This window comes from Mustela putorius, unplaced genomic scaffold (assembly GCF_011764305.1).
Source record: "Mustela putorius furo isolate JIRA1106 unplaced genomic scaffold, ASM1176430v1.1 tig00000193_pilon_pilon_pilon, whole genome shotgun sequence".
In the NCBI taxonomy this organism is placed as follows: domain Eukaryota; kingdom Metazoa; phylum Chordata; class Mammalia; order Carnivora; family Mustelidae; genus Mustela; species Mustela putorius.
In genome coordinates, this window is record NW_025421309.1 from 1,031,586 (window position 1) to 1,057,233 (window position 25,648).

General features: G+C 47.4%; 1 protein-coding gene across 5 annotated transcripts in view; it reads right to left on the reverse strand.

Annotated features, from left to right (window-relative positions):
- Positions 1 to 25,648, reverse strand: part of ACACB (acetyl-CoA carboxylase beta) — a 122,094-nt gene that overhangs the window by 23,673 nt on the left and 72,773 nt on the right. For all 5 annotated transcript variants that reach the window (XM_004779103.3, XM_004779106.3, XM_004779108.3 and 2 more), the window contains 15 exons: positions 23,890 to 23,978; positions 23,687 to 23,811; positions 20,239 to 20,352; positions 19,983 to 20,096; positions 19,338 to 19,427; positions 16,128 to 16,246; positions 12,185 to 12,322; positions 11,231 to 11,330; positions 11,032 to 11,139; positions 7,180 to 7,236; positions 6,864 to 6,905; positions 5,405 to 5,620; positions 3,572 to 3,727; positions 2,560 to 2,763; positions 1,504 to 1,659 (listed from right to left, as the gene is read on the reverse strand). In XM_004779103.3, coding sequence (XP_004779160.1) covers positions 1,504 to 1,659; positions 2,560 to 2,763; positions 3,572 to 3,727; positions 5,405 to 5,620; positions 6,864 to 6,905; positions 7,180 to 7,236; positions 11,032 to 11,139; positions 11,231 to 11,330; positions 12,185 to 12,322; positions 16,128 to 16,246; positions 19,338 to 19,427; positions 19,983 to 20,096; positions 20,239 to 20,352; positions 23,687 to 23,811; positions 23,890 to 23,978 — 1,828 coding nt within the window. The remainder of the gene's footprint in view (positions 1 to 1,503; positions 1,660 to 2,559; positions 2,764 to 3,571; positions 3,728 to 5,404; positions 5,621 to 6,863; positions 6,906 to 7,179; positions 7,237 to 11,031; positions 11,140 to 11,230; positions 11,331 to 12,184; positions 12,323 to 16,127; positions 16,247 to 19,337; positions 19,428 to 19,982; positions 20,097 to 20,238; positions 20,353 to 23,686; positions 23,812 to 23,889; positions 23,979 to 25,648) is intronic.

Consider the following 25,648-nt stretch of genomic DNA (forward strand, 5'->3'; position numbering starts at 1 on the left):
TGGCTCTTGAGGTCAAAGGTAAAAGGATAAATGACATTCTTAATCATACAAGTTTCTATTTAATTAAGTACCTACTTAATTATAAATAGTTTACATATATTCCTCATGATTAACTTTGCATAGGAGGTACTATTATTACCCTCACTTTACAGAGGAGGAAATTAGTCCAGAGAGGTGAAGGAACTTGCCCAAGGATACACAGAAAGCAAAGGACAGTTCCAGAAATCAAACCCATGCCTGAGTGACTGCAAATAGCGGCTTTTCCTACGATGCTGCCTCTCCTATGCCTGAAGTGAACTGAGGCTTTCCTGCCTACAGAGGAAGGTCCATGATCACAGATTAATGAACATCATTTACAAGGCAATGGAAGGGATGTAAACAGATATCCATGTCACCAGTGCCAGCCTGTTCAGTATCCCTGAAAGGCCCTGCTCCATAAAAAAATAAAGGTATAGTAACAATACTTCAAGGAAACACCAAAATATTACTGTAGTCATCAACGGTAAGTAGATTATGTAAGGGTGGAATTTTATTTACTGAGTCCTATTTTCCAATGAATACTTTAATACTCAGGAAAACCCAAGACACTATTTTTTTTTTAAAGTAGACTAAAAATTCCTCAAAGCAGTGAATGACTCCACACTCTCCCTCACAGGCTACCTGCCCTTAGAATGGAGCCAGGCATGTGGCAGGAACTTAAGTGAGCATTAGAAAACCCAGAGGAGAAACAAACAAACAAACAAACCCAGAGGAGGGGCGCCTGAATGGCTCAGTGGGTTAAGCCTCTGCTTTCGGCTCAGGTCATGATCCTGGGGCTCAGGTCATGATCCGGGGGTCCTGGGATCGAGCCCTGCATTGGGTTCTCTGCTAGGCAGGGAGCCTGTTTCCCTCTCTCTCTCTGCCTGCTGCTCTGCCTACTTGTGATCTCTCTGTCAAATATACAAATAAAATCTTAAAAAAAAAAAAAAGCAACCCTAAAGGAAAGGGCACCTGGGTGGCTTTGTTGGTCTGATTCTTTCTTGATTTTGGCTCAGATCATGATCTCAGGGCTGTGAGATCCAGCCCCACATCTGGCTCTGGGCTCAGCACAAAGTCTGCTTGAGATTCTGTCTCTAACCCTCTCCCTTGCTCACATGCTCTTTCTCTCTCTCTGAAATAAATGAATCTTAAAAAAAAAAAAAAAAAAAAGACCAGCAAGAAACACATCAAAATAGTAAGCAATGTGTCTTTGGGACATGGAATGATGAGCCACCTTTTCCTTTTTTCCATGCTCCTTTAGTTTCCAAAGTTTCCGTGTTATATTACTTTTAATCATTGGGAAGAAAATGGGTTCATTTTAGGAAAAATATTAGGAAGGCAATCCCAATATTGATTTCTTTTTCTCCAAGTAGACCTCATTCTTCCAACTTGGGGTCTTCAGAAGAGTAACTAAGGATAGGGGCTGGGGGGTTGGTGGACTCCCTAAGGGCACCTGGGGTGGTACAACAAAGCTGTAGGACTTGCCTGCCTGAACATCTCTGGGAAGTCATAGACGTAGGTGGTGCCCAGGGACTGGGCCTGGAATCGCTTGGCCTGAAGCAGATCCTTGGTGACATAGGGAGTGTTGATCAGCATCCCGTGCTGGGGTCCCTGTTTGTCACCAAAGGAGTGAAACATGATCTGGAAAGGAAAACAGAAAAACAGAGTAAAGGAGGGAACTTTCCGAGAAGCATATTCTTGTCCCTTTTAATCCTACTCTCCTCAATGAAAATGTGGTGGAAGGAAGCAAATCATGTCACATCACATGACAAAGTAAGTGCCTCACAGAGCTAATCTTTTCTCTGCCACTGTGGGCAACCAGAACAAGAAGGGACATTGGCAGGTGTGGGAGCATAGCTCCAAAAATGTGACTATCATAGTACTTTACACACACACACACACACACACACACACACACACACACACAAAACCAAACATGAGTGCACAAATACTGGTGAGATCTGAATAAAGTCCCCATTTGAGTTAATAGTACTGTACCAATGTCAATTTCCTATTTTAACAAGGTCCCGCGGTTATGTTGTTGTTATTGGGGGAAGTCAGGTGAAAGGTACATGGGAACTCTCTGGAGCATCTTTTTTCCTTCTGTACTATTTTTCTAACTTCCTGAGTCTTTAATCATTTAAAGAGTTATATATTTAAAAATGGAAGTCAACAGGATGTTTGATTCAGTTGACAAACATGTGTTCTTAAACATGGTTGGGGAAAAGACACCCATTTCCTGAGTGAACTGACCTAGGAGCTGCATTATAATTAACCATGGTATTCCACATCTTTTCCCAAATATGGTCCTAAAACAAATTAAACTTGAGATCGATTCTCCTTCCCAGAGGAATGAACAACTGGGATTCAGAAGCTAACATTTATTGTAAACTCAGAGGAGCTATCCCAACCCATCATGGCTGGCATGACAGCCACCAAGTAGCATTTTAGCCTGTGTCTTGCTCTCAGGAGCAGATTTTCTCTGCCTCTGCTCTGACTTGGATTATCTGTGGCACCCCTGCCCCAGCCTCCCAGCCTTACATTTCCAGATCTGGGGTCGGTGACTTCTTTGTAGAGGCTGATGTCCAGGTAGTAGCCTGACTCATTGGTGATGAACAGGCGGATGGGAACAGCATTGCCAGTGGTGGTCTGGCGGATGTTGATCTTGACCTCAGCCTGCAGCACACGGAGTTTCCACAGCCGACTGCCATAGCGCATAACCATGGAACGCACGGACTCCTCAATCTGCCCCAAATGACAGCAATTCCGATCTCAGGGCCCATTCTGTGCATACTTGTAATAAATAGTTCTAGCACTGATAATATGGGAACGATGACATACGCTGAACGCAAAATACCAGGACACAGTACGTATCCAACAACTATTAGCCAATAATAACCAGAGTTGCCATGCTAAGCATGTCAGGAGCATCATCTCCTTTCATCCTCATAATTACATGAAGAGGCCAGCACTTTTATACTCTGGTGACAGACGGAGGCTGGTAAGCGAGAGAGTTACTGTGCCTACGTTACATCATGTTTACCTCCACCATGAAGCCCAAATGTTTGCATTTTCTCTTCTGGGAACTATGTGGGTTGGTGGAGTTGGGGCATCAGCATGGGCTCTGTGCTGATGACCCAAGACTTCTTTAACCATCATCAACCCTGCCTACTCATGAAGAACCAGCCATAGGAGAACGGTTCTCTTCCCCCTTCCCTCCCACATGCACTCCCCCAAGAGCCAGGAACCAGGGATGACATTTTGTTTTGCAAGACACTTTGGGCATGCATGTCATCCTAAAATGGAAGTATGCTGTCCATGGAGGGTGACCATCAGAACAGGGATGGTCCTAAGGGTGGTGGCAAAAATATGGCCCTGGAATTAAATGACAGAAGGCTGTCCACCCAGAGCAATGGAAGCTCAAACATGCACATGTGTGTCCCAGAACTTAGAGGTCTTGAGAGCAAGGAGACAAGACACCAAAGCAGCAAGGCATGTCAAGTGCCATAGGCCCCTGTAAGAGCTGAACGCAGAACTTCCCCAGAGGTGTGACCTTGGAGGGGTCCATGATGACGGTGGGCACGAAGTTCAGGAAGATATGGTTGCAGTCAGTGCGCACGTTGGTGTTGTTGAAAGCCACCTCCAGCTCATCCATGGCCTCCAGGAGCAGACGCTCACCCTCGTTCTGCAGGTACTCAAAGGAGGCTTCCTGCCAAATTTGGGGGGGGGGGCAGAGCATAAAAGAAGAGGCCCATGGCTAGAAACAGAGCCTCAGAGAGAACAGAAAGAGGAAAGCATTTCCCCTCCTTCAGAAAGTGTGGCAGAAGAGAAGGGTAGAGCCCTACCTCCAAGACTTTTAATAGTCTATTATAGTTATACCTCCAAGATATTTACCAAGTTTTGCATTTTCTGTATTGGGACGCTCTGACCACTGGGCCTTCCTGACACTGGAGGGACTGCCCCTCCCAGGGTGGCCAATTCCTAGAGATAATAAACGACTCACCCCTGAGTGTGGTTTTCACAGGCAAACAAGCAAATCCAGAGCACACACCTCCTCTCTGGGCTTCTCAGGTCCCAGGTCACTATCCACCTGCCCTACTCACCCCAGGCCCAGGTACCAGATACCTAGAGACAGCCCCTGAGCTCCAGAACCCACTGAAATTATTCAGACTAGCCAATCCCAAGCATGGCTATCCTGCCTCACTGGTTGTTCTTTCCTGCAGAAACCACAACAAAGACTCTTACCCCATTTCCCTCTCCTCCCCTGCCTCCCCACCACCCCACGTGGTGGGGGATGGGATGATATGCCCCCTCCTCTTGGAATCTGAGAGTGACAATCTTTTTGGTGGCAACTGTCTTCCGACCTGTTAGTAAGTACAGGCCTTATTGTACCTGAAAATAATAAAACCCATTAAAATATCTCATTGGCTGAGGTCACCAAAAACTGACATTAGCTTCACATCCATCAGTAGAGGATTTGGGAAAAAAAATTATACACAAGGTAGGTACATCCATGCAAGGACAGAGAATGAAATCAATCATCTCCATTACCACGCGAGATGAGAGCTACAAGGATCTGACTAGAAGGGGCACCTGGGTGTCTCCTGGGTTAAGCATCTGCCTTCAGCTCAGGTCATGATCCCAGAGTCCTGGGATCCAGTCTGAAAGTCAGGATCCCTGCTCAGCAGGGTGTCTGCTTCTCCTTCTGCCCCTTCCCCTACTCATGCTTGCATTCACACACTCTTCCTCTGAAATAAATCAAATCTTTAAAAAACAAACAAACAAACAAACAAACAGAATTCACTGTGAGGCACCTGGGTAGTTCAGTTGGTTAAGCATCTGCCTTCAGCTCGGGTCATGATCCTGGGGTCCTGGGATGGAGTCTCACATCGGGCTCCCTGCTCAGCAGGGAGTCTCCTTGTCCCTCTCCCTCTGCTCCTCCCCTCTGTTCATGCTCTTTGTCTCTCTCCCAAATAAATAAGTAAAATCTTAAAAAAAAAAAAAGTAGCTCTCAATACTGTTTGAAAAGTCCACAATATAATCATAGGTAATGTGTCTGAATGCAAGAAACAATGAAAAGTGATCATGGCACTCAATAAGCAGATACAAGAAACTCCTTTAATACACTGGTATCTCTCTTCTCAACTCCCTTCTCATGCAGACAGATCCGTGGGACACAAGAAGCACGTCCATGTGCTGCCAGCCGGGACACGCACAGAAACCACTTTGCTGTCAGCCTCCCCTGTGCCGGCCAGACAGGGGTCACAAGGGCACACCCCACGATCCCTAGTACAGAGCGGGGACTCAGTGAAGAGCAGGCCGGCAGACGAGTGAGCAGATGTGTGAGCGGCTCAGAGGGAGAAAGAAGTGCTCGGTGGCATCTTACCTTTGTAATGAGGTCCGAGTGCCTGATGATGGCGCGGATGAAGAACCTGTAATCTGTCACTTCTGCCCCTTCTTTCACTTTGGCGGCGCCCAGGTACAGGTGCATCTTGTGGTTGGCGCAGGGCACTGCGGTAAGATCGAAGCTGCGCATCCGACTGAGCTCCAGCTGGTAGGCCAGGGCAGGCTCCAGGTGACGGTAAATGCGATCTTCTGCAAACTGCAGGGCCAGCCAGGGCGCGGAGACAGACAGACACACAGACACACACCGAATGGGATCCTGGGCTGTGTGCCTGCTGGGTCCGTGCCCTGTCTTACAGACCGCCTGTGTTTGTGGCTTGCGCACCAGGGCGGGCAGCCTTCATCACCTCACCTGTGAGCAACCCCAGGGCTCGGGGATTTGGGGTTTGGGAAGGTCCAGAGGAGAGCCTCAAGCCCCGAGGGTCCTGCACACGCTGGCCTGAGCCTCTTGGCTCCCGGGTGAGCCTACCTAGCCCCCAGCACCTGCCAGAACAACCAGCCTCTGCTCATCACAACAAAGAAGTGTTGTGATGAAGAACCTCTCAAGAAGCACCTCTCAGAAGCACCTCTCAAGAAGTCACTAAGTGCCGGTTTCTCTGTGGAGACGGGTCCCCCAAAGGAAGCGACAGACAGTGCTGGAGACCAAAGTGGAGAGAAAATAAAGACCTTCACCAAAGGACGGGTCTGAATTAGAACTGAAAGGCTTTGGATAAATTCAACTACAAGCTACTGAAGAGGATGGAGTCTAGAGTCTGCGTTGGGAAGAAGCCCACCTGTTCTAAAGCAGGGACTAGCAAAGCTTTTCTTAAAGGGCCAGAGAGGGAACGTTATGAGGCTGGTAGGCCATACAGTCAGTCACAGCCATGCCATCTCTGCCATCGGCACAAGAAAGCCACAGCAGACCACAGTAGATCAAGCAGGTGTGGCTGCATCCCAAGCAAACTTTGTTTATAAAAATAGGGACCCTGGGGCGCCTGGGTGGCTCAGTGGGTTAAGCCGCTGCCTTCGGCTCAGGTCATGATCTCAGGGTCCTGGGATCGAGTCCCGCATCGGGCTCTCTGCTCGGCGGGGAGCCCGCTTCCCTCTCTCTCTCTGCCTGCCTCTCCGTCTACTTGTGATTTCTCTCTGTCAAATAAATAAAATCTTTAAAAAAAAAAAATAGGGACCCAGTCTGCAAGAACATAAGAAAATGAGGTTGGGGGAGCCATCTGAGAACAAAAGTGATCCAGATGAGGAAGACACCAGAGTGAAGGCCAAAAGGATGGGAATTCTGGGGTCCCATTGAGCTCCACAGGGAAACACAATCCCAGAGGAAGGCTGGCAGCTACACATCAGTTACGTGTTCTAGAATACAGGGGTACCTTAAGGACTGGGGACTATACTCTTCCTGAAGAGCAAAGACGTCAGGGAAGTGAGAACAGTACCACTGCTCTATGTCATACCTCATCTCTTGCTCTAAACGTGAAAAACTTGGGAAATTCTTTCTGCAAAAGAAATCCATACAAAAAACAATGAAATCAACTCAGATTCATTTAAATATACTTGTAAATATAATTATATAAATATAATTTGATATACTTGTTTTGTATTTTTTTTTAACCATAACCCATCTGCTTCTAGCATGAATCATTCGGAAAGCCTTCTCTTTTTCAGCAATTGCTCTCTTCCACCCCCATTGACAGAGTAATCACCAAATCAACAGTAGTGAGTCTTGAGGAATGTTATACATTATAGGGTCGTACTGAGAATCGTACTGACCTCTTGGGCAATCAGGAATGTGATTCTTCGGAGTCCATAATCCACAAGGATGTTTTTCTGCATTAAAAACCAAACACACAATGGAATAGTACCTAGCTACAAAAAGACATGAAGTACAGATACAAGTTTCAACATGGCTGAATCTTGAAAACACAATGCTGACTCAAAGACACCAGTCACAAAAGACTGATGTCACAGGATTCCATTTACATGAAATATCCAGAATGGCAGATCCAACAAAGACAGAAAGTAGATTCGTGGCTGCCTAGGGCAGTGGGGAGGGTGGTGGACTGAGGGAAAACGGCGAGTGATTGCTAATGGGTTTTCTTTTTGGAGGTGGTGTCGGTAAAAATATACTAAAATATATTTATCATGATGATGATTACATGACTGTATGCATATGCCAAAAAGCACTGAATTGTGTACTTCTAATGGCTGACTCAGTGGAGCATGCAATTCTTGTTCGTTGTGAGTTCAAGCCCCACAGTGGATGTGGAGGTGACTTAAAAATAAAATCTTTAAAAGAAAAAGATGAGGGATGCTTGGGTGGCTTAGCTGGTTAAGCAACTGCCTTTGGCTCAGGTCATGATTCTGGAGTCCCAGGATCGAGTCCCACATCATGCTCCCTGCTCAGTGGGGAGTTTGCTTCTCTCTCTGCCCCTCCCCCTCTCATGCTCACACACACTCTCTCTCTCTTTTTCAAATAAATAAAAATTTTAAAAAAGTTTTTAAAAAGATGAGTTAAAAAAGCCCAAAAAAGTACACACTGTATGATTGCATTTATACAACATTCGAGAACAGTTGAGACTAATCTATGTTGTTAAAACTTAGGCTACGGGTCAGTTGTCTCTGGAAAGGAAGAGAGGAGGACATTCACTTTTTGATCTGCATGCTGGTTACACTTGGGAATTCACTATGAAAATTCATCAGGCTGTACTTTTACAATTTGTACACATTTTCCATACATTGAACTTTAATAGGAAAGTTCAAGAAGGGCAAAAAATTATTTTTAGGTAATCCCTAAACAAAATAAATATTTTTTAAAGATTTTATTTATTTATTTGACAGAGAGAGACAGTGAAAGAAGGAACGCAAGCAGGGGAAGTAGGAGAGGGAGAAGCAGGCTTTCCACTGAGAGAGCCCCCGATGCGGGGCTCGATCCCAGGACCCTGGGATCATGACCTGAGCAGAAGGCAGATGCTTAACAACTGAGCCACCCAGGTGTCCCCAAAATAAATATTATCATATATAATATCATGGGGAAAGAAAAACCCAAAAGACAAGGAAATATGGTTCTTGCTTAACTTGTCCACACAGTAAGGAAAATTATTAGGGGAAATGAGTAGTCTTAGCCCATTTCAGAAAGACGTTAAGTAGACAAACAAAAGAACACTTAATGGAATGTGGGTTGCAAAGAGAACAGAATAACCACTAAATGAAAAGGGTTTGAATGAGGGGAAACCAGCCTAGTTATGGGGAGCCTCAATCATTTGTTCTCAACTAAGGATGTGTATCAATGTGTGGGTGTGTGTGGGAATATATATGAATGTGTGTATGGGAGAATATGTATGTAGGTATCTACTTAATGTAAAAAAATTTAAATACAAGAGCAATATGTAACATTAAAAGTCCTTCCCCTAGCAGGTGTATATCTTACAGCTCTCCTCTCTTTGGTATGTTATATGTATATTACATACTTTTGTACAGAAGCACATATGTTCAATCTAGTTCTTGGATACCTTCCTGGGCTGGAATTTAGAGGGCGACTTCTTCATCCATGCTTGGGGAATCCTCAGGGCCTATACTTTCCGCAGGTGAGTCTGGCATCCCTCCCACTGCTCTCTCCAGGTAAGAAACACCAACTTTCTTAAGCATCATTTGATTTGGTTTATAGGGTAGGATGAGCCCCAACAACCCAAATGTCATCTTATCTATACTGTGGGATGCCAAGTGTCAACCCAGTAAGGACACCAGCTAGGTCAAGAAGAAACCTGCGGAAGGGAAATATGCCAGTATCTTCATCCTGGGACTGGATGGTAGGGTTGTGGGTTTTGTTTTCAGATTTGCCTGTGCCTTAAACATTTACTACAGTGAACATCATTACCTTGTTGATTAATCAAGTCATGTCTAAGTAAATCATGACAATAGTGTTCCTAAGCTTTCAAGGTATTACCTATGACTCAGCATCATTCACCATCTCCTGCCCAGGAATTACGAGGCCAGGTCCTCTGAGGGATGCCAAGTCGGAGGAGGTAAGAGATGTCCCTCCCATCTGGATAATACGGAGGGTACAACCAATGCACAGGTAAATAAACTAATAACAACTGAAAATGTCCAACTGTTCTTGAAGTTGAGACCGACTCAGGAGGACTAACATTCAGACCTGGTAGATCTGATTAATTTAAGAGTTAGAAATCTCAGCATCCTATTTTACAGATGGGAAAACTAAGGATCAGAGAGGTACAGTAACCTGCCTGAGGTCACACAGTACCTCCCCACTGTTTGCACTACCTAGGCTTGCCAAGCTGTTCCATATCTGTTTGCAGCTGAGGTCCTTGAGCATACATAAGAGCCGACCCTCCTCTGGGGGTGAAAATATATGCTGGCAGTGTCCATATGTTTATGTAAGAACAGGTTCTTTGCATATAGGGCAGTCAGTATAAATGACACTAAAGATTTTGAATTTTGGGGGCGCCTGGGTGGCTCAGTGGGTTAAGCCGCTGCCTTTGGTTCAGGTCATGATCTCGGGGTCCTGGAATTGAGTCCCGCATCAGGCTCTCTGCTCAGCAGGGAGCCTGCTTCCTCCTCTCTCTCTCTCTCTGTCTGCCTCTCTGCCTACTTGTGATCTCTGTCAAATAAATAAATAAAATCTTAAAAAAAAAAAGAAATACCTTTAAAAAAATGATTTTGAATTTTGGGGGGTTATTTCAACAAAAACATTCCCCCCCAACTATGTATTCTATGTATTGAATATGTCCTCAAAGTGGTATATATTCTACCTCATTTCATCATTCATTGCCCTCTTTCCTGGTTAAGTGGTATATAGCTGACCCTTGAACAACGTGGGGGTCAGGGGTGCCGACCCCCTGCACAGTTAAAAATCCATGTACAACTTTGGACTCCCCAAGAACTTAACTATGAATATCCTACCGTTGACTAGAAACCTTACCAATAACATAAACAGTCCGTAATTGTTGCATGTTATACGTATTATATACTATAGTCTTACAACAAAATAAGCCGATAAAAAGAGGTAGTATTAAAAAAATTACAAGGAAGAGAAAATACATGTGGAACACTGTACTGTATGTCGGAAAAAAATCTGGGTATGAGTACACCTGCCTAGTTCAATCCATGTTGTTCAAGGTTCAAGTATATATATATGTATGTATGTGTATATATATATATATATATTTTTTTTTTTTAAGAGGGAGAGTAGGGTAGGGAGGGGGCTTTGGCAGAGGGAGAGGGAGAAAGAGAATCTTAAGCAGGCTCCACACCCAGCCTCGAGCCCAACATGGAGCTTGATCCCACAACCCTGAGATCATGACCTGAGTTGGACACTGAACCGACTGAGCCGCCCAGGTGCCCCTATGCATTGTCTTTTAATCATCACAACCCCTGAGGAGAGAGAAATGCTGCCCCCATGTTATTGGAGAAGAAGCTAAGGCTCTACCAAGTTCACCCACTTCCGCCCAAGGTTAAAAGCTCTGAGGAGTAGTGGGGCTAGGCTGGGAAGCCAGGTCTGTGACCCTGAAGCACCCAGCAGGACTCAGGCGCATGGGACCCCTCGCCACAACAGCCCCTCCTTCCTCCTCCAGTGACGCAGAACCAGAGGCATGCCCAGCACACCTTGGACTGTACGAACGTCCGGAAAATCGGCACCAGCTCCTCATCTTCCAGGTGGTCCGCGTGCTGGATGGCCACGTTGAGGATGTGGATTGGCTCTTCTCTGAGGTTCTGGGAGAGCAAGACAAAGGCAGGTGGTAGAAGGACTCGGGGACCCCAGCCTGCCCCCTCCTCAGCATGGGCTCCCTGCTCGGACACTGACCTTGCTGTCTTCCTCACAGTACAGGGAAGTGCAGGCCTTGCTGAGGAGGGGGGCTTCCTGGGGCACATTGGCAAAGCAGGAGATGACTTCATCAAAATTCCTGGAGGTGCAGGGTAGAGAGGTAGGGCTGAGGGTCTGCTGCCCCGTGACGTCGAAGGTCAGGATTTTGCTCCGGGCAGATGAGAGACTTGGGTCCTCGCTCCTTCCCACCCACTGCTCTCTGAGCCTATCCAGCTCTGTGCAGAGCTCACGGGGGTCCTGACCAGGTCCAAGGCACCATAGATGGGGTCTTTTCCCAAAAGGGAAGAAGGAACCTATGTGATCTGAGATTGTGAATAAAAGGAAGTCCTGTGCTCTGGAACCTCAGGTGGGTTCCCCCTGTGCCTCTGTGCCCCTGCCTCCCATCAGGTGGGCTCCCCTGTCCCCTTGTCCCCCATCAGGCCAGGACACCCTTGCTGTTCATCTCCCCAAATGAACTAAGACTGCTATGGAGTTGCACAATAAGATAATCCAAACACAATGCACAACACAGAGGAACAGGTTGGGGGAACGGGCAGTAATAATAGGACTGACTGCTGACATTTATTGAGCATGTCACTTAGACCTTAACCACACTTTATTATGATTAATTTTTTAAGTAGGCTCCACACCCAATGTGGGGCTTGAACTCAGGACCCTAAGGTCAAGAGTCACATGCTATTCTCACTGAGTCAGCCAGGCACCCCTCCCCTGTAACTATACTTTAAATACAATATTTAATATACACTATCTCATTTAATTTTCCTGGTGATCCTATAAAGTAGATCCTTCTCTTACCGCTATTATAACGATGGGAAAACTAAGGCACAGAGAGGAAGTAATTTGCTCAGAGTCTCACAGCATGGAAGCGCACAGCCAGGCAACCTATACAAACAAACAGGTGGGGGCCAGGGGAAGCCCTGCCACTCTGGGTACCTTACAAAGTCCTCAAATCTCCTGAAGGCGACCATGGCCCCCATCCGCTGGCACGGTGGGGAGAAGCCGCTGTCCATGAAGAGCTCGGTGCTGTGCCTCAGCAGATCGGGGTTGGTGACGCTGATGGGCGCGGCCATCCTATGGGGGGACCAGAAGAGGGGAATGAAGCAGCTGCTTGAAGATCTGGCCCCAAGAGCTGTTCCTGTCCAGAAGCTTCAGAGAGCCAGACTAGCACGAGAGCCCGCCCACAGCAGGACGGAAGATTGTGGGTGGAAGGAATGGGGTCTGGGTCTGAGGAGTCGTGTCTGGTTGCTCAGGACCTGGTAAAGCCTAAGAGCTCCACAAGCGAATGATGATGGATGAACGACATGCATCCACACAAGTCCAGCCTCAACGAGGTCCCAGAGCAAGCCCAGATCGTGGACTCAGCCACAGAGAAGGAACACACTTAGTGCCCATCTCTCCCAGACAGCCCAGCACCGGGCGGCTGGCTGAAAGGGCAGGTCACATGCCAGTGCCTCCACCCCTGTCAAACCTACTCCTGGGACAGGGTCAGAAACCGAACCTGGCCCCTTGACCAGCAGCCCATTAGAGCTTAGCTGGTCTCTGCTCCCAGGACTGGCTGCTCACCAGCAGCAAAGAGAAACGGGTCCCCTGGAACTGTGACAATTGGGCCCTGGAATCAAGTGAAAGAGGAACTGTTCATCAGATGGGGTTCAGAAGAAAGTCAAAGAGCAAGCCCAGCACCGCTCTCCTGAAAAGGGGACCCGTTTACAAGGTTGCCCCTTGGCTGGTGTCTGGGAGCTTGCGGAGGGTCCCCACCACTCCCTAAATGAGAAGAGGCTCACTGTGCCCAAAATGTCTATGCTGAGCACCAGCTTTCTTTCTGGAGTCTGGGATTTGGGAGTATGCTGGGCCGAGGGTGCGTACACGACCAGCTCCCTGTGAAAACCCTGGGCACAGAGTCTCTATCCAGCTGCCGGACAACTGCACACAGGTCATCACAACTCATTGCTGGGGGTTGAAGGGCATCCTCCATGACTCCCCTGGGAAGGACTCTTGGAAGCTTGCACCAGGTATCCTCCAGACTTCCTCCCCCACCCACATCCCCCGCAACCATGACCCATTCTCTCTTGCTGACTGTTCCTCGATTTGCTTCATGTCCTTTCACTGGAACAAGTCCCAGCTGGACACATCCTGAGCCCTGTAAGTCTTCTTAGTGAATCCTCAAATACTGGGTACTCTTGGAGATCCATGACCCAGGTCGGGGGAGGCCTCTGTGACTTCCTGCTGGGCACCCCTGAACTCACCATCGAGGCCCACGCCCTGCTCCTGGACAGCTAAATGCAGAGTAGCAAACTGGCAGGTAGCATGGACTGAGTTCAGCCCACAGATTGACTTGGATCCCTGCAGCATTTTTAATATATTCTGACACATTAATTACCTATTCTTAATGAAGTTGAAGAATTTCATTTATTTTTTAAAGTCTAGATGTCCTGCTTCTCTCATGGGGGGAAAAATAAGGGAAGATTTGGTCTGGCTGGCCATTTGCCAGGAACTAGAACAGCATCCCCCCCAGGTAGGGCCATAACTCTCCAGGTCCTGCCTCCCAGCCAGACTCCCAATACCGTGGGCCTGGCCCTAAGGCCTGGCACGCAGCTCTCCTGGCCTCCAGCCCAACCTCCCTGGACTGGTCCCCTGAGTCAATTCACAGGGGGTCCGGTGCTATAGCCTGGCCCTGCTGGGAGGTGGGACTTCACTTGTCATGGCCCTTCCTGGAGGCCCTGAAGAGTGGCATTTGGTGGCAACAGCAGGCCTGAAGACACAGGCCTGGAGCAAGCTTCTGGTACTCCCAGCCAACAGCACAGCAAGGACCTGAGATGGTCAGGGAATCCCTCCAGGGTCCTCAGTGTCTGTGTGGGTCAAAATAGGACCCTGGACCCATATTGGTCACAACCAATAACCCAAATATGTGTGTAAGTTCCTCCTAAGAAACAAGGGCTAACTGACCCACAGGTTTCTGGAGAACTACCTTCCTATCCTAACCGGGTTGAACTGCTAAGACAACAGAATCAAGGAAAGAACAGAATGTCTCCTCACTGGCAGACAGTTTCAAAAGCCCTTGTACCACACCTCCCACAGTCCCCCAAATGATTCCAAGGCCACACACAATTCGTCTCCTTTTCTCTCAACTGGACAAAATAGCATGATCTTTTTTTCCTTTTTTTTTTTTTTAAATAAGAAGGGTGGGGCGCCTGGGTGGCCATGGGACCAAAGTCCCATGCCTCTGGTTCAAGACATGATCCCAGGGTCCTGGGATGGAGCCCCGCACCGGGCTCCCTACTCAGCGGGAAGCCTGCTTCTCCTTCTCCCACTCCCCCTGCTTATATTCCCTCTCTCCATGTCTGTCTCTGTCAAATAAATAAATAAAAATCTTTAAGAAAGAAAACAAAAGGAGAACCTGGGTGGCTCAGTGTGTTAAAGCCTTTGCCTTTGGCTCAGGTCATGATCCCAGGGTCCTGGGATCAAGCTCTGCTAGGCAGGGAGCCTATTTCCCTTCCTCTCTCTCTGCCTCTCTCTGCCTACTTGTGATCTCTCTGTCAAATAAATAAATAAAATCTTTAAAAAAATAAAAATTAAAAAAAAACAAAATAAGAGTAAAAATAAATGACATAAAAATAAATAAACAGTGTATATAAAAGGAGGTCTTCAGGGGGAAGCAGTTTGTTTCTTCATCCATAACAGAGTAACACCCTTCTTCTTAAAAGCAGTGGAAAGAAAAACATGCTTTGAAACCCCAAGAGATCCAAATATTCCCCACTTCAAGAAATCATGAATCCTGCTGCCCATAGAGAGACAAGATCTGATTAAGTCAATACCCAAATCATGATGAGACCATCCTAGCCACAAGCCAGGCCTGTGGGGACCCCAGGAGAGCCAGAGCCAGAGGAGTGAGGAAGAGGGAAAGGGAAGGCTCCCAATCCCAGGGAGAGGTGTTTGCTTTAGCTGAAGGTAACACACTCTACCTGACCAGGATGGTACTTCAGGTCCTGAAATAAGATGGATTAAAAAAACGGAAAGTGAGAGAACAGCACAGGCACACCAGGGTGACCCCAACTGAGAACACTTTAGGGATCCAGACAGGCCAACACACTTGCCCCAGCTGGTGGCTCCAGAGGACCTGCAGGGGCTATGGAGGGCACTCCAATGGAAGAGGCATGTGGCTCAGATCCCTACCCCACGTGAATGAGCACTAGGCCCACACCAAGGGAAGGCCCAGGGCTCCTTGTGTGTCAAATGGAGACAACAACACATTTTTGGCCAACAGATGGCGAGGACTGAATGATATAGAGCATGGAAGCATTTAGCATGGTGGCCGACCAACCACGTGCCATCGGGCAGTAACAAGCACAGCGATCATCATCACAGGGGACCCGGATGCTCACCAACTTTCTACATGCCAGACACTGCCCTAAATGCCATGTGCATCATATCTCATGGTTTAGGAAAGCACTGTCCAACGGAACTTTCGATGGTGACAGAATATTCTAGAATAGCAATATCCAATATGGCAGCCACAAACCACATGCGGCTGCTGAGCTTTTTCAGTGTGGCTTGCATGACTGAGGAGCCGAATTATTTTTTTTCTTTTTCAACCTAAAAAAAGATCTGTTAACTTTTTTTTTAATTTTTATAATTTTTTTTCTTTTTGTAATTTTTTATAAACATATAATATATTTTTATCCCCAGGGGTACAGGTCTGTGAATCGCCAGGTTTACACACTTCACAGCACTCACCATAGCACATACCCTCCCCAATGTCCATAACCATAACCCTGATTGTCTTCCCCAGACGTAATTGCTGGGTCCCTCCAGAGCCAGGACTATGGGGCTTAGGGAGAAAAGGAAAACACACGACCTCTGAGTTCACACCACTCCATACCTGTTTGGGTGGGAGGAGGGCAACATGAACTGGAACTCCACCACGCAGGTGCCATCTGGGAGCTCCCGGTGCTGCAAACTGTTTAACTCATAGGCAATGTAGCCCCGTCGCACATAAACCTAATAAGGCAGAAGAACAGAAGACATTCTCACAGAGGGCACTGCAGGGTGCCCGCAAAACCCACTGAAGTTCAGGCCGGAGGGATCCAGAAATCATCTCTAAGTGATCCCCAAGCAGAAGCAAAGAACAAATTTGCCCACATTTTACATTACTTTTCTTTGCCAAGGGCTAGATGGTAAATGTTTTAGGTTTTGTGGGATATCTGTCTCTATCCCAGCTATTCAGTTTTGTTGCTGCAGCCTGGAAACAGCCAAGGACAATATGTACGTGAAGGGGCCACCTGGGTTCCAATAAAACTTTATTTACAAAACAAGCAGTGGGCCACATGTGGCCCACAGGCTATGGTCCGCCAATTCCTTCTCTAGAATGGAATATTCTAGAGAAGGTGCCACCGGAGAGAAATGTAACATAGTCACATGTGCAATTTTAATTTTCAATCTTCTAGTTAGCCACTTCACAAAAAGGCAACAGGTGATTATCAGTTTAATAGTATACTTGATTTCATCCCCAATAACCAAATGTCATATCATCTTGACATAGACTCAGTACAAAAAAGTGTTGATACAGTAGCAATTCTTTCTCCATACAAAGTCTTTGGAATCCGGTGGGTACTGTATACTCAGAGCATAGCTCAACTCAGACCCATTGCATTTCAAGCCCTCACTAGCCACAATGTGGCCAGTGGCCGCCATATTGGACAGCACAGTTCCAGAGGTTAGACGGGAGTCTTTTAATTGAATAAGGAATATAAGAATTGTGTAGCAAGAGTTAACATAGCAGACCTAACTACTATCCTTTAAAACACCCTTGGCTGGCCTCTGAGAAATTGGATTTGGGAGGGTTCCCATTATTCTCCGATAAGAATGGTTCATGGCAGCTTAGTTGTACAAAGAGTGATTTTATGTTGAACATGCACTTTCTTTCTGGGAATTTAATATTTTGTTACATACTAGGACCAGCCCCCAGGAAAACCCCTGGGGCACTGAGTCTCTGAGCCTCATTTCAAATATGTTGTCATGGGGTTCCTGGGGGCTCAGTTGGTTAAGTACCTTAGGCTCAGGTCATGATCCCAGGGTCCTGGGATCAAGCCCGCATTGGGCTCCCTGTTCAGTGGTGAGTCTGCTAGTTCTCCTTTTCCCTCTGTCCATCCCCTCCCTCATGCTCTCGCTCTCTCTAAAGTAAACAAATGAGATCTTAAAAGAAGGAAAAATCACATGTTGTCACAATTCATTCCTTGAAGAATCTAAAGTGCCTACAGGACCACTGTCAACTTGTACTTGGTTTCCTCTGGATGTCACCCCACACACTTTGTCCCTCAGCTGATTGTGCTCTGTGTCTTTTCACTGTAACAAATCAGCCATGAGCATGGCCGTCTGCTGAGGCCTGTGAGTCTTCCTAGTGACTCATCGGACCTGGAGCTGGTCTCAGGGACACCCACACATTTAGAGCACAAACGAAACTCCACACATCTCAGTAGACCAAGTAAAACTGTAATGTTCACAATGCTCATCTTGAGTCGTGGAGAAAAGGCTGGATTGTGTTCAATCAACCTGCCAAACAAAGGGACAGGATGCTCAAAGAGATCTGGAAAGTTCTCCAACAGAAAAAAAAGGGGGTGGGGATTTAGCACTCAAAGCAAAGAAGGTGGGCTGCTGCCTTCCATCTGACATAGGGTTGCCCCTCAAATAGGACAGGTGCTTGGACACATCAGATGCTTACTCATCTATCTTCAAATAACCCTGTGAGGTAGGTATTACTGCCCCTACTGTGGTGTGAGAAGCTAAACGTCCAGAGAAGGCAGGCAACTGGGCAGAGGTCACACAGCTCATACCCTGGCACAGCTTGCTCCCACCGACTGGAGCCTCTTTGTTCTTTCTCTCCAATTCTGACTTGCTCTGAATGCCTGCTTTCATATCACTTTCTCATCCAAGTTGGAGCTGACCCTCCCTGTCAGGTTCTATCTGCTGTCTGCTTCTCAGGGTGACAGCTGCATTCCCACTGCAACCTTATCATGTGGTAAAGAAGAAAGCACTTAGCACGTGTCTCTCCCCAAACCAGAGAGAAGCTGCCTTAGGGCACACTGGCTGTTCCCTGGTTTATCCTCAGCGCCCAGCACACAGTGGGTCTCAATATAGTTGAACATTGGAAAGAGGGGGGGAAAGGCACTGATGAGCGCTACTGGGTCTCACTCCTAGAAACACGGAGATCTGAAGAGTTGTTTTTTTTTTTTTTTTTAATTTGACAGAGAGAGAGATCACAAGTAGGCAGAGAGGCAGGCAGGGGGGCGGGGGGGAGCAGGCTCCTGCTAAGCAGAGAGCCTGATGTGGGGCCCGATCCCAGGACCCCAGGATCCCTGGAGGCAGAGGGTTTAACCCACTGAGCCACCCAGGCGTCCCTGAAAAGGATTCTTTGAGCTGAAACCAGGCAGGAGGGAAAGACTGCAAGCCAAGGAGACTCTGGGGCTGTGACATGTTCGCAAGCCCCAAACGGTCCCCATGGAGACCCAGTACGAGGATGGGTGACCCATAGGGTCTACAAAGGTGGCAGAAGAGGGAGTGGGGGCCATAGGGGACAGAGACTCCAAGATCAGAGGGTTGGAGTGTTGCTGGTCGCTCCCTTCTCTGCCCCATCACAGCGGGAGGTCACCTGAAATTGTCACCTAGGTTCCTCCCAGGTTTTGTGGTTCCCAGCAGAAGAGTCTTCAAAAGGTATGTAATACAGGGAGTCAGGGAGTCAGCACAGAGGCCTGTGCTCTTGGTGGCTAGTATTTAGAAGTGACCTGCCGAGATGAGGACGAGATGGCATAGGAAGTAACCGGGATTATCAGCAAGGACTCTGGACTGGGACCTCGTGTGAGTCCTGGGCTTGCCATTCCCCAGCTGTGAGACCTTGAGCAAGTGGCTCCACTACTCTGAGCTTCAGTTTCCTTCCCTGGAAGATGGGTGTAGCAACAGTCCCTACCTCGTGGAGAGGAGGACAGGATCCCACACTTGAGGTACGTGGCCCAGGGTCAGGCGCATGGCCGGCAGGCAGTGGGTGCAAGAACTGGTATTTTGGGGACGGATGCTGTGGGGCCTCCCTCCTACTTACCTCCAAGGATGCCATGCAGACGACTTTATTAGCATGGTAGAAGAAAGTGGGCAGGACATCAAATATGGTCGTTTCAGAGAGTATTAGTTTCTAGGGGATGGGAAGAGAAGGAAGGGAAACATGAGCGAGTTTCAACCACGAGTCAGATGAATGGAGGGACAGGGCAGGGAAGGGACACCCATAGTGGTTTTATCAACAAAACGCTGCCAGCGTGCAGCATTGATCAACAGTTCTGGGAGGACAGCACCTAAGGTTCCCCGTCCAGAGGTGGAGAGGGTGGCTGGAGGTTTGCCAATGATCCAAAGGTGTGGGGTGGGGGAGCCCAAAAGATGAAGCCATGACCTAGCCATGCGAGTGTTCATGGTTTCCAGTGAACTCCACAACACCTGGGTTTTTAAAATGGCCCTTCCTGGGGGAGACTTGCTGCCCAATACCCTGTCCATCCTACACGACTGGACCTCTCCCAGAGTCTCCCTGAAGCCCCCTCAGGCAGCCCCAGCCACATGGAGCTAAAGCATTAGTGTTTCCAACTGTGTGCTGAACCCAGGTACGGGCGCACTGAGGGCACGGGGAGCGCATCTCCCAGACGCCCCACCCAGGCCACAGTGGGTGCTCTGGAAGGGGCGCTGAGGGCGGCGGCCTCACCTTGAGGTTTTCTGGGCAGAACTGGTGGCCATACATGTCGATGGCAGACAGGAAAATGGACTCCACCTGGTTGTGCCTCAGCTCGTAGGACGGGAGGTGGGAGGCGATCAGGACCTGCAGTGGGTGGGGACGGGGAAGCCAACCTTACAGGGGAGAAGCCAAGGGCCGGGCCCCAACATGGGTCACAGAATGGCAGCAGAGGGGCTGTGCCCTGTGAAGGACGGGAGAGGGGAGGGACGGCAGCCCATGACCCTACCTGTCTGGCTCTGAGGGCCACTTTGCAATGCTCGCTCTTGCTCAGCTGAGTGAGCTCGATGAGGATGGAGGTCAGCTCTTCCGACAGGGAAGGGTCTGGACCACAGAGCTCATCCTTGGGGGGACAAAGACAGAATCCAAATGGCTTTCCTCTGCCAGAATGAAACAAGCCAGCACTTGCCCTCAGCTGGGGGGTGCAGGTACCCCAACAAGCCAGATGGCTCCTCAGCTCTCTGGGCATCCCTGGCACAGCCTGATAATCACGCCCATGCCCAAAACACCCGCTTGGATGAAAAATACAATTAAGTCTTTACCTACATCACTATTAATAACCAGCTGTTATCAGGCAAGCAACTCCACACTTGACATTCATTTTCCCAAACCTGCCCACCCTTCTGAGGAGTTACGATATGATTCCCATTTTACAGATGAGGAAACTGAGGCTCAGAAGCAGTGTGCCCTGCCTTCAGGCCACAAAGCATGGGCAAAGCCGAGCCATATCCAAACCCCGGTCTGTTTTGTCCTCAAGGCTTCTAACTCTTTCCTGCCTGACTTAAGGGTTTGACAGTTTCAGAGAACAGTGAGGAGGGGGACTAGAGTTGGGTACAAACAAGAGTAAGGTTCACATGGGATGCTCTAGTGAGGGTGGTAAGCCACCCTCTGGGAGTCCCTAGGGGGAGAATTCTGGAGACGTCAAGGGCAGCTTCTTACAGGAAAGAGGATTTGGAGTTGCAGAAGAGGATTTGGAGTTGCAGAAGAGGTAGAGGGACTGTGGTTCCCATGAGCATCCCTCCTCCCACTTTGGAACAAGGGACCTTTTGGTTAGACACCAGAGGGCTATAAGCACCTGGACTGCCCGAAATGCAAGCAGGGCTTGGGAAGGGCTCAGAGCAGGTGCTCCCCAATACCTGCTAAAGATATAACAATGACTTGCTGGGAATGTGAACACTCCAGCAACACGCCCCCACCCCTGCCCCAGCCCAGACTATTCTCCAAGAAGTCACCAGATGGGGGGACCACGGGTCCTTTCTTCTACACCTGCCTCCACATTTCCCTAATTAGAATGAGCCTGTTCTATTTTCATAATCAGAACATTTGTAACGCATTAATATTTCACACTTGTACACAAACACACAAGCCTATTTGTGCTAAAGAAATCACATAGTTATTTGAAACTTTCTCTCCCTTCCCCAGTATGATTTGCTTTAGAAACTAAGTCCCCTCAAAGACTCAAACAATTTCATTTCCAAGTAAATATTCAATTAACAAGTATTTCCGTTAAGTCTCCTAGGCACCAGATACCATCAAATGCAAAGAACTCATCATTTTCAACAAATGGAACCAAGAGAGCCAAAAGAATAAGTGATCTTGCCACACATTCCCCAAACCACACCTGGTACATCTTCAGCCCCCTTCACTGAGAAGCCCCAAGCAAGTGTCCTAGTTCTCTGGTCTGGGGCCCCCTCCACCAGGCTGTCCTCTGGTGTACACAATTTTTAGCACTCTCCTGCCCAGAAGAGAGTCAGTATGTACACAAAGAGTAACGAATAGCAGGATAACCCACAGCTCTCATCCCTGGCCTTTAAATGGCGAGCAGATGCTAACAGAAAACAGGCATACCTTGCTTTACAAACACTCAGCTGAAAAAACCTCTGTCCAGGGGAGGTATTTTGCAAAGCATTATATACAATTTTAGCAGTGGCCTTCCCTGCAGAGTGGACATCTCTTTAGGCATAAGTTCCCAATCATGGCTGCATGCTGCAATCCCTTGGAAAGCCCTCCCCCCAATTTAATTTTGAATAATTTCAAAAACTACATAAGAATTAAGGATCAGTTGGGGCTCCTGGGGGCTCAGTTGGTTGAGCATCCTACTCTTGATTTCTTCTCAGACCATGATCTCAGGGTCCTGGAATCGAGCCCTTGGTTGGGCTCCACATCCAGCGGGGAGTCTGCTTGAGGATTCTCCCCCATTCTCTCTTCCTCCACCCCACCCCCCCAACACTCTCTCTAAAATAAAAAACAAAATTTAAACAAAATTAAGGATAAATACATTGAAAATCCTATACTGATAATCTAGATTCACCAACTGCTACTTTTACTACTATTATCACATCTACTTTTTCTCTGGTAAGCACGCACACGCACACACATACGCACACATGTGCACACATATATGTTTTCTTTCTTTGAAAGTCAGTTACAGACACCATGATCCTTCCCACTAAGATTGTACCTCAAGAAAAAAGATCTCTTAGCTAACTAAAGAGCTATTAAAACACCCAAGAAATGGAACATTAAACTGATAATATATAACATACAGCTTACATTTGAGTTTCCCATTGGGAAAGCTTTCAAAAAGTATTAATGCCTGGCCCACATCCCCAGAAAGCCTGATTTAACTGACCAGGGTAGGGCCTGGGCATCTGTGTCTTTAAAGCTCCCCTCACCTACCCCGGGAGATTCTCATACAGCTAGGATTAAGAGATCCTCATGTTACCCTAGATTTCAAAATGATTCTTTACAAAAATATCAGTATTTATGAATCCATCTTGTTAGGGTGTTAACTATCCTATAGGCCCAACCCCAAATCTGTCCCACTGCCTATCTTTGTAAATAAAGTTTTATTGGCACACAGCCATACTCATTCACTTATAGATTGTCTATGACTTCTTTCATGCTACGACAGCAGAGCTGAGTTGTTGCAACACAGGCTGTGTGGTTCCCAAGATTAAAATATTTACTATCTTTATAAAAAACAAAACAAAACAAAAAAAAAAACCCTTCCAGCCCCTTCTTGCTATAAGTCAAGTCTACCTCTCTCTTAATCTCTCTTACTATCTGCGGAGTCTACATTTTCCAAGGGGGCCATCAGGAACCATATCAAGGAAAAACATCTTTACCTATAACAGACGCTAATTATCATCTAGTAGGAAGAGAAATAAGAGCAAAGAAACTCTACGCTTCTCCAACAAGGGAAAATAAAAATCCTCCCACAAGACTCAGAATCCAATTATTGCCTAGTAACTCACTACTCTGGGGCCAGGCCATGGGTTCAAATCCCAGCTCTGCATTTAGAAGGTGGGCACCCTTGGGAAAGTGACTACTTCAACTCCGTGCTCTGCCAAAGCGAGTCAGAACAGGACATGCATTGCTTGCTGTGAGAATTAAATTAGTATTTGTAAAGCATGTTAGGAGTGCTGGGTGCCTGGTAGGTGCTTTGTGTGAATCATGATCTTCTGCAGTGACTCAAAAATCCCATCCCCTGCCTGGTTTTATAAACAAAGCTTCATTGGGACACAGCCACATCCATGTGTTTACATTGCACAAGGTCAGGACTGAGCCAGTATGAACCAGCAAAAGCTAGAATATTTATACTCTGGCCCTTTCCAGAATGTCTGTGGCCACCAAGCCACTCCCACAGTGAGTACAGGGTGCCCTTTCTTGCTTACGATCAACATGATCACCAGCTGGTTCTTCTTGGCCACCTGTGCGTGGGAAAAGATGCAGTCCAGCACCTGGGACATGTCTGGCTTCAGCTGCTCCCTGAGGTTGATCACACACTTGTCATAGTGAGCTAGAGGGAGACAAAGGGGTAAGGCTCAGGGCCCTTCCACCCTGTGGGCTTGTCACCAGTGCTGGTGGCAACTCTTGCCTTGTTGGAAATGGTGCTCCACCCGTAAATATCTCCGCAGAAGGTCCAACACCACTGCTTTCATGTAGCCTCGGGTCCCACTGCGGTACCTGGGGAGGAAGGAAAGGCTGCTTGAACCATCAGTTCCACTTCCTGGGGCACCCACGTCTACAGTGGGGCTTTTAGGACTTCCAAAAGGAGAGAAACAGTAATCCAGTATCTGGAGGCTATATCTCCTAATCCTCAAGGCTGGGAGTGATATGTGAGTCGGTTCATTTGGATGCACTCTGTAGGCCAAGGACAGCAGTGACTTGCCCAAGGTCATACATCCAGCCAGAGTCCAAGTCTGAGCATTTGGATGGCTCCTGCCCATCCCCAGAGAGAAAGGACAGGAGGCTGAAAAGGGTCAGCCTTGCATACACAGTTGATACCAAAAATGATCAATTAACCATCCTAGGTATAAAGAGAGCTTGAAAGATAATTAAATGAAACTTGAAAGATATTTATTGATAGATCCCTATGTAAATTTCACTTCTTTTTTAGAAAACAAATTTTAACCTGGATGTTTGCTAAAACATTCTAAATCATTTCTGCATGTAGGAAACTGAGTTTCCTAAGTGATATGACATTGAATTTTAAGGGCATTAAGACCAGTTTAACTCCAGAGTCACTGACAACAAAAGGAAGAACCTAAAACATGCACTTATTCAAGTGTGATCTAAAAAAAATACATAGAACGGAGCTTTGAGGGCGCCTGGGTGGCTCAGTTGGTTAAGCATCTGACTCTTGGTTTCAGCTCAGGTCATGATCTCAGGGTCGTGCGATCGAACCCTGCATCAATGATGGAGCCCTGTGTCAGGCTCCACGCTCAGCGGGGAATCTCCCTCTCCATCTGTCCCTCCCCTCACTCACGTGCATGTGTGTGCTCGCACTCTCTAAAATAAATAAACCTTAAAAAAAACAACAACAACAGAGCTGTGATATTTATGTTTAACAGAAAAATCTGCTAGGGGATTGTTCATTTTCTTCTAGGTGTTTCTCTGAAGCTAAAATGTGGGTTTAAGGTTAGCGGCCAAAGAGTTCTGGGGAGGGTCTCCCCTCCTAGCCCTTGGCTGTGAAACTCATTCTTTGTGAGGAATCCACACTAAGACTCCCTTTCTTGGCTCAATCCTATATAGGCAGTCTGAGTCCCCGTGAGCCAAGGCGCTCCCTGAAAAGAAGGCCGTCTCCTAGGGCCCTACTTCTCTGTGCCTCTGTTTCCAGCACATGGTGACCGTGCATGCACTTCATCTCCAGTTTCAAACTGTTTCAATTCTGTCTTTATAAGCACAGCTTTCCTACAAGGTAGAGTTTTCACACAATAGGGTGGTTCTTCTTGTCATCAGAATAGATCTCCCTGCTCAAGGACTACTCAAAATACAAATTCCTCATCAACCCTCTTCTGCAGTGATTTCAAAACCACAGGATAATCTGTAGAGTCCTTGATGGCCTATAAAATCACCACATCCCATGGTCTTACAGGCAAAGCTACCACAAGGACTCGCTGTGTATCGGCACTTTAGAAGTGTTAATCCACTCAAATGACTAATTGTGGGTGAAGAGTTTTTATTCCCATTTTACAGACTGGCAAACTGAGACCATAGGAGAAGAGGGCCTTGCTTGGGGTTTCTGGGGTTAGGAATACCTATGCCGGGATTATAATCAGGGTCTCTGGACCCCATGCTCTGTCTCTTGGTTGGAGCCTTCCCTGAAGAGAGCCCCAGAGTGCTGTATTAGGGTA